The sequence below is a fragment of the Convolutriloba macropyga genome, chromosome 1 (assembly GCF_964194025.1).
Source record: "Convolutriloba macropyga chromosome 1, txConMacr16.3, whole genome shotgun sequence".
NCBI lineage: Eukaryota > Metazoa > Xenacoelomorpha > Acoela > Convolutidae > Convolutriloba > Convolutriloba macropyga.
In genome coordinates, this window is record NC_134468.1 from 76,428,506 (window position 1) to 76,436,861 (window position 8,356).

General features: G+C 37.4%; 1 protein-coding gene across 3 annotated transcripts in view; it reads right to left on the reverse strand.

Moving 5' to 3' along the window:
• The window catches only part of LOC142342794 (uncharacterized), a 69,850-nt gene extending 64,643 nt beyond the window's left edge, over nt 1-5,207 (reverse strand). For all 3 annotated transcript variants that reach the window (XM_075394380.1, XM_075394388.1, XM_075394372.1), the window contains exons 1-7: nt 4,910-5,207; nt 4,523-4,653; nt 4,055-4,182; nt 3,393-3,558; nt 1,968-2,112; nt 1,455-1,529; nt 928-1,007 (exon numbers count right to left, since the gene is read on the reverse strand). In XM_075394380.1, the coding sequence (XP_075250495.1) occupies nt 928-1,007; nt 1,455-1,529; nt 1,968-2,112; nt 3,393-3,558; nt 4,055-4,182; nt 4,523-4,653; nt 4,910-5,176 (992 nt within the window). In that variant the 5' untranslated portion in view covers nt 5,177-5,207. The remainder of the gene's footprint in view (nt 1-927; nt 1,008-1,454; nt 1,530-1,967; nt 2,113-3,392; nt 3,559-4,054; nt 4,183-4,522; nt 4,654-4,909) is intronic.
• Between the last annotated feature and the right edge of the window lie 3,149 nt (nt 5,208-8,356).

Here is an 8,356-nt window from a genome sequence, read left to right on the forward strand (position 1 = left end):
AATTCACTCCAATTAGATTGAAAAATGACGTCACACGCGCAAATTAGTCGAAATTGCATGAACGAACAAACAGAAAGCAGATTTATTGATTGTGGCGTCATATTGTCATAAGAAAACTCTTAACGGCGAAATAAACATATAGCAGGACAAGTCCTGACCTACAATTCAAAGAATTTTCATTGATTAAACATAAATCGATTAACGTCGGACAAATGGCTCCCGAACAACAGACGGGGAAAATTAAATCTGAGTCTAAATAATTTTTTATGGGTGCAAAAACATCCAACCAGTGACGTATGTGAACCTCCGAGTACTCAACAGAAGCGTTAACCACTCGGCTACCAGACCTGTGATTTCCTATGCTGCAAGCCCTTTTATTCTCGCAACAAACTTTACTCTGGAATGAGAGCAATTGAGATCACTCAAAAATGAAGACAAGCGTGAGAAAGTCACTTGAGAAGTCAAGAATGGGCTAGTACAAAAGTGCAAAAACGGTCAAATAAAAATTGTGCATAAAAGACATATGTTTACAATAATTGCGTCAAACTTCGTTCGAGAGCAATTAACAACGAACTAGACCCAGCATGGAAACAGGCACGACAAAAAAGATCAATTCAATCTGAAAGCAGCACGCATCGTATCATTAAAAACTGAACGGCATCGCGGGCCATACAGAATCCACATTTTCCATAAAAATTTTTGATAATCTCGAGGGAAATGGTCAGCATGGCATAATCGGCTTGCGGATTCTATGAAGCAGTTAATGATCAGTGCTCAGCCAGTCACAGAGATCGTGATAGTAAATATGCACTGCGCAAAAAATGGAAATAAAAAAATTCACCACTTTGGGCAGCACTTAACTTATGATTGCATAGGCTAGTGTAACAAGGATTTGAATTCACAACGCGATTAATAAATTTGCGCTACCTTCTAGTCGGATTGGGGTTGATTGGTCGGCTGAGGCTATCTTCGATCTCATCAGAATTGCACTTGCGAGCTTCGATTAGCTGAAAATCAGAAAGAATAACATAGGATATTCAGCTCAAAATTCCACATGCTATGTATCATCCTCACATAAATGTACATAACAAATACCGGAGCATGTTTTCTCATTTCGGTTTTCATTTATCATTAGACAGAAACGCTGGAGCGGGATTTAAAAAATCTTTAAAGTCACGACAAAAATCATTCTACTAGACAAAGAAACAGCCGATATTCATAACGAAATTTGGATCAATTTTTGAGAAAATATAGATCCCAAACTTTGTCTGAGTCACTGTCTGAATTTCGAATCATTCTCAAACGATGAAATTTCTTTGCATCAAAATTATCAGCAGTAACCTTAGCTAATGAAAATGAGATGCAAAACGTTCTCGAAGTTGAGATTACACAGCATAGTTCACGGCAATTTTGATCTTACTCCTCTCGATCCTGACAATTTAATTCCTACTCACATCTTGCTGTTGCTGCTCCAACTGTTGCAATATAGTCAACATGTCATTCTCTGCCAGGTCTTTTGCAGTATGCCCCTGTTAACAAATTAACGCATTATTCCACTAGAAAGTTTTGATGTTAAACAGTTGATCCAAAATTAGTTGTAACATAAGGATGTGAAAAAGTAGAATATCGCTGACGCACTCAACTTTGTCGAGCTAGCAAAAAGATCCCGCTTCTATATCATTTCACTAACAGCTTGGTTTTTAGGTTTCGCGAATCAGAAAAAAATTGTATAATAATTCTCAAAGTCGTGTAGCAACTTAAAATTAACTTCAACTTCATCTTAGTCACAACATAAGGTGCCCTCACATTATTTATATTAATATGGAAGTATTTTAAATTTGAACCAAAATTAGCTGTTCATTCACGCAAATGAACTGGAGTGGATCTAGTGAAAACAAAAACAGGTCATGCACTAAATTCAGTTAAAGACCGCATCAATAAAATTCTGATGAATAAAATGGACTCACATTTTTGTTTTCAAGGCCGAAGTTTGCACCATATTCCGTCAAGACTTTTGCAGCATCCGCCAGACTCCAATGAGCAGCTGCATGCAAAGGTGTCCACTTGTCATTGTCCATGGCATCCGGATCAGCACCCGAACGCAACAGAATCCTGAAATCACAAAACAAAACTGACAGATAGCCGGAATAGTTGCTAAAGAAGACTTGCGTGCCGTATAATATTGATAAAAACAGATACAGATTAAGAAAAAGTCAAAAAGCTATGTAAAAAATAGCGATAAATTAATAAAGCTTGTTAAAATTCATTCATCAAAAGGTCAAGCCATTTCATTAGGGACCTTTATTATACATGAGTTCCTTTGACCTTAAACTAATTCAATACAAACTTTTAAAGTTGTAAAGTGCAAAAGTCATTTTATTGAGTGAGGTAAGTCACTTATGATCAAAATCTAATCACGCAAAAAACTTTTGCTAGAGAGGGAGAGAAATGACATCACGCGCGCAAAAACTGTGTGTAGGGGGGGGGGTAGTTGGGGGTGGGTGTGGGAGGTAGGTGTGTGTTTGTGGGTTGAGGTGTGAGGGGGCTAGTTGGGTGGAGGGGTAGGCTAGATAGGTTGGAGGGGCGGGACTTATATGGGATCGAAAATTCTCGAAATGACATTTCACTTTGAATATCACCATAAGTTCTTAATTACTATACATTACAATATAAGCTACTTTTAAATTCCATTGTTCGAAAACAGAAATCAACGTTCTAAAACAAGTCAATGTTCGAAGACAAAAGTCAAATTTCAAGTCTAAAAAAACCTGCAGAATCTCAATACCCCTCTTCGAGTCGTAAAAAACCAAGAACACCGCAATATAGCTCCACTCAGCTCACAGCTTCGCGTTAGTTCTCGATTACGGGCTCCATTTAACTGTATCCGATTGACCGAGAAACCCTTTCGCCTAATTTTTCATTTGACTTTCAGTTGGCAACTTTCGCCCCTTGAGTTCAAGGTGTTTAAAATTCTGATTGAGAGAGCAACTTAAATCACACAAAACTCAAGTCAAGTTTTTAAAAAATAACTTGAAAGGTCAAGTCGCTCAAGCGAATTTTTTCCATGCAGTTATCCACATGTGTATTTAGCATAATCATTCAAACGCAAGACAATTTTTTGTATTTATCCCACTACAATCCCCAGTGCGCAGTGGGGCTTGATATGATAGAATACAAAGCTTGAGAGCAGTTAACCGAGTAAACATCGTGATTATGAAAATCTGCTAGAACGACCAACAAATACTTAGTAATCGTACCGCTGCACGTAAAATCAAGCTGAATCAATTTACTTGAGTATTATGTAGTTGGTAATTTTGGTTTTGCGTAGTTTGGTCTTGTGTTAAAATTTTTGAGAGGAATTGACATTTAGACGTTTTGCTTAAAAAGCTCACCTCATCACATCCACAAAATTCTTAGAAGCAGCAACATGCAACGGTGTCGCTCCCGTTTCAGGGTGTCTCTGGTTGGCCTTAGCTCTGTCTCTTTCCTTCAGCCATTTAGTAGCATCATCTCTCATCTGATTCTCTTCCGCTTGCTTCCACTCTAACAGGTCTATTCCTGAAAGTAACTGCACAATTAAGAACTCAATACAAATGACAGCTGACGACGAACAATGAACATTTCGGATACCACAACTTTTCCACACTCGGAATGACTGGCTAAATCAATATTGCCGTTGATGATGGTGATACCTAAATTTTAGTCAAAACGAAATCTCGCAGCAAGCGCAAGGTGGTGCAATCATGTGTAACTTTTTTTTGCAAATCAATTTCATAAATTAGTTCGTGCCAAATTTTTAACGCTGTGAAAACTTTTGATCCACAACTACCAGATCAAATTTCTTTACCTCCACATTTGGGATTGTTCATTGGTATTCACAAACTTTCACTCGCCAATACTAAATAAAATACTTTCACGATAACCTATACAAAAATGTACTGCAACAGGCTACAGCCATAATTTATTTCAAAAATTTTATTAACTAGACAATTGATGTTTAGTGCTGATAAAAATTGGTTAGAACGAGAGGCTCTCGGTAATAGCATTCATTAACCTGCATCCTCGATGACCTGTTGCAGGTATTCTCTCACGCCACTATCTCCATCAGACTTGACCAGATCAAACGGAGTGTCCCCGTCGTGATTTACAGCCACTGGATTAGCACCTTTCGCAATCAACAACCTAAAAAGATTTCACAACGGTCATGATGTATCTTGACACACTGCCACTACTCAGCACTTATTATCAGCGCAAATGATTTTGATTACGCATACTTGCAGCTTAGAGCAACCAGTATCGCAGATATTATCCATCGTCTTTCAATTTCAGCGGGTTTCCTTCAAAAAAGGAGTCGATGCACCGTTTAGGTTTTCATTATCAACTACTCCAGATCTGTGATAAAGAAAGAAAATTATTTTGATTTTACTATTTCAATATCACTCCAGATTTAAAAACTTATTTTAAACTGATCAGCCTAGTCCGTAAGCCTGTATGGTGCCATGACATGTAAAAATCAACTTACTCAACAAATGTGATGGATCCAACAGAGGCAGCTGCGTGCAGAGGCGTCCAACCTTCATTGTCAAAAATGTCCAAGTCAGCGTCATTTTCAATTAAAAACTGCATCATATCTTCATCAGTATTAACTGTGGCCTAAAAAATGAGAACATTAGTAGCTGACTGAATTTTGTTATTTAAAAAAAGTAGTAAAATACTGTTAGAAAATATTGTCGAAAGTTTGTTGCTCACATCTAATGAATAGAAGAGGTATTAGTGGCGCAAACGAAAAAGATGCCTCAAAATCTAAAGTCAAACTAAACAGCGCAATAATTTCATTCAATTAATGTGACCAGCGTTCAGAGCACAAAGATGGCTACATAATCATCGGAACTTGATTTGAAATACAAACCTGATGCAAAGCAGCCAATCCGTCACAATTTTTGGCATTGATGTTCACTCCCATGTGAAGAAGCTCCCGTGCATACTCAACATCACCACCTTCACAAGCAGATAGAAATAGAAGCTCCAGAGGGAATTGAACAGCCCATCTCTTGCTTTTAATGTCTGGGCTCACTGTTGCTGTCTCAGATGCCTCCCATTTTTTCAGTTGCTCTTTACGAAAAGCCTCACTTTGCTTCGCAGGAGGTTTAACAGGCAAAGCGTCGAGATCACTCATAATCTTCAGGTTACCATAAGTTACTCATTAATCAACTGAAAGAACATTTGTTGGAATGTTGAAGTAGTTTACGTCTACACAAACTTTAAGAAATGCTTTAAATGCGAACGAGCGCTGCAAAAATAATGCTTTCCATTTGGCAGTACTGGAGTATCTAGAGAATGGTCGTTTATATAGGGGATCATAAGGGATGTCTGATTTGCAATTCAATTGGCAGTTTTCAAATGTGGTTTTAGTGGTTACTTGCTGCCACAGTTCTTAAGTTTTGTACATAAGCTATGTTCTTTTGAATCTTTTCCGTTTGTGCCCCCCCCCCCCCCCCCAGGTTAGTGGGTGCATATTATTTGCACCCCCTGAAGCACGTGCCTCTGGGGGTTATTTATTATGTAATTGCACGTGCTGTGTAAATGGGGGGCGCATAACGTACTGGGGGGCACAAGCGGAAAAGGTTCAAACACTGGGGACCTCAACTTTTGTTTGTTTGTTTTGAGGATTTCAGTTATCAATGAGAGAACTATTTCCTAGAATTACACATTAAATTTTTTTCCAATTCTCTCTGCACGTTCCGCAGTCGCAATGAAGCTGCCCTGTGCAGATATTTTGATCGCAAAAACTTTCATTAACAAATTTCCACATTTCCTTACATACAGCCATCCCACATAATCGTTTTAGCTTAGCAACAGACTTAATTTCCGATTGCGCGCAATCTAAATTACACAAAAAACAAAAAGCGTGAAAAAGTCACTCAAGAGTTAAAATCGAAAAAACGTTCCAGGAAGAAAACGGTCAAGCAAAAATTGGCTCTTTTCTGTTATTGCCCCCCCCCCCCCAGCCTTATATAGCCAGTCCATTTGCACCCCCCAAATATGTACTTTTTGGTCCTTAGAGATACCTTAATTTAGTCATAATAAATTGCCGGTACCGGTAGACGAATGGATGAAATTTTGTTTGCGATGGTCAAAAAATCAGTGCCATAAAGCTATTCCTGTGAAAGAAAAGCGCAAAAATATTAAAAACACGCATTATTCTTTGTCTGCTTACATTATAAGCAAAGTTCAATTACCATATAGGTCTTAATTTCAAAACTTAGCTGCATAATTATATTGTAAATGCCGTTTGTATATAATTGTATATGTAATTGTATGAAATGAAACCAATATGCTATAACATGTATAAGTGGGGGGTGCAAATGGACGTGGGGGGGGGGGGGCAATAACAGAAAAGAGCCCAAAAATTTTGCATAAAATGTTTACAAAATTTCAAATAAAAATAAACATACAATTACAACAATTGCTTCAGACTTCCCTCGACGGCAATTAAAAACTGACATTTTACTCCAGACAGAATCGACAAACAGGGAAACTCCTACATCTAAAACTTAAAGTTAATATTTAGAGAAAATTACGCCCCATTGCCATCAAAACCCAAGATATCTTAACTCTTTGTAGCTGCGCACAGTGATTTGGAAAAATTAATTGCAATTAATTGGCTAGAGCAAAAAGTTACAATCAATTAATTTAATTGGCAGAACGTAACAATCAATTATTGCAATAATTGCAATTATTGATCAATTAAAGTTTACTTTCTATCAATAATTGTTTTCTCAATTTTTTGTTAAATATTAGTCATGACTGTACCCAAAATTGTACGCATATGGTTATACTCTTGCAGACATTCATTTTCTTCATCAAGAAAAACATTTCACACCAAAATCTCAAATTACTTTGCGACAAAAATCTGTAGTCTGGAAATTTTTTCTCTAGTTCCAGGTTTCAGACGTGGGAGTATGCTGTTTCAAATTTCTCCAATTATTGTGCAATTAATTGGGTCATTCCAACCAATTATTCCAATTAAATCTGAGTCAGCAATCAATAATTGCAAACAATTATTTGCCAATTATTGCAATTCCAATTAATTTTTCCAAATCCCTGGCTGCGCACCATTTCAATATAAGACAAATGTAACCCAAGGAAAGATTCATGGAAAATTCGAAGCAACCATTAATTGGGCTGCCTTGATCAGACACTTTCTAAGAACCAAAGATAATGGTTTTTCTCAATCAGTATCTAGTTGAGTGGCCATCAATAATTGTTAGAGATTTCAATTAAAATACGGGTTTCCGCCATTATAGCTGAGTGATCATACAACGTATCGCGCCCAATTATATAGTAAATGCACCATCTAATTTTTTAAAACGAAAAAGGTAAATTAAGATAGGCCCTCCCCAACACTGGTTGATTATTGGCTGGTACGGGGCCCTCCCAGCACTACGTCTTCACAAAGCATTTCGTATTTTTTAAATCTATCAATAAAATGTTAACATATACAAACATCAGCTGAGAAAGTAAAAGAAAAGACAGACAACATTAGAACATAGCTGGCAGATTGCCAGAAAATAGCCGCAATAGATTCGTAGATCGGCAGTCTAAGAAAACAGTAAAAAAGACAGACCAAAAAAATTCGTCTTTTCATTGAAGGCTGATATGTTATATTTTGATTAAAAATCTGTATAAAGTTATTGCTGCCTCTATTAGCTGATCTCAAATAACCTTCATTTTAGAGTGACACACACCCATTTGACCTTATCTCTTTGAATTAAAGTAAATAAAAGTCAATTTCAAAGTGAGGAAGTCATTTTTGAGAGTGAGGTAAGTCAAGTGTGACCAAAAATTTAATCACACGCCTGAACAAAAAAACTCGCTCCACTAAGAGCGAAAAATGACGTCACACGTGCAATTCAGTTAAAATTGCATGAACGAATGAACAAAAAGTGGCTATGACGTCATATGGTCGTAACAAAAATCATGACGACGAAATAAAAAAAAAACCAAGAGAAGGCCAATAATAGCCCCAGCTATCGCTGTGCGGCTATTAAAAACAAACAACTAATGACGAAAGTAGATGAGTCAAACTAACAGCCTCCCTTCTTCAACCACAGCTCCCATTGAAGCATCATTTTGCGCCACCTAAGCGTCCTTGGATGGGCTATCTAATGGGAAAGACGTCAAAACCATTTCAGTTGTGGTCCACAAAACAAAAGGGTTGAAAGAACAGGCTCTACAGATAGTAATGGAAAGCCGAGCCAAACTTGATCTTGTATTAAGGAGGGAGCCTTAAGCAAGACTCCAACAGCCTTAAGAATTCCAATCCTCAAGCCATTCGCTGCTTTAAAAAAATTTG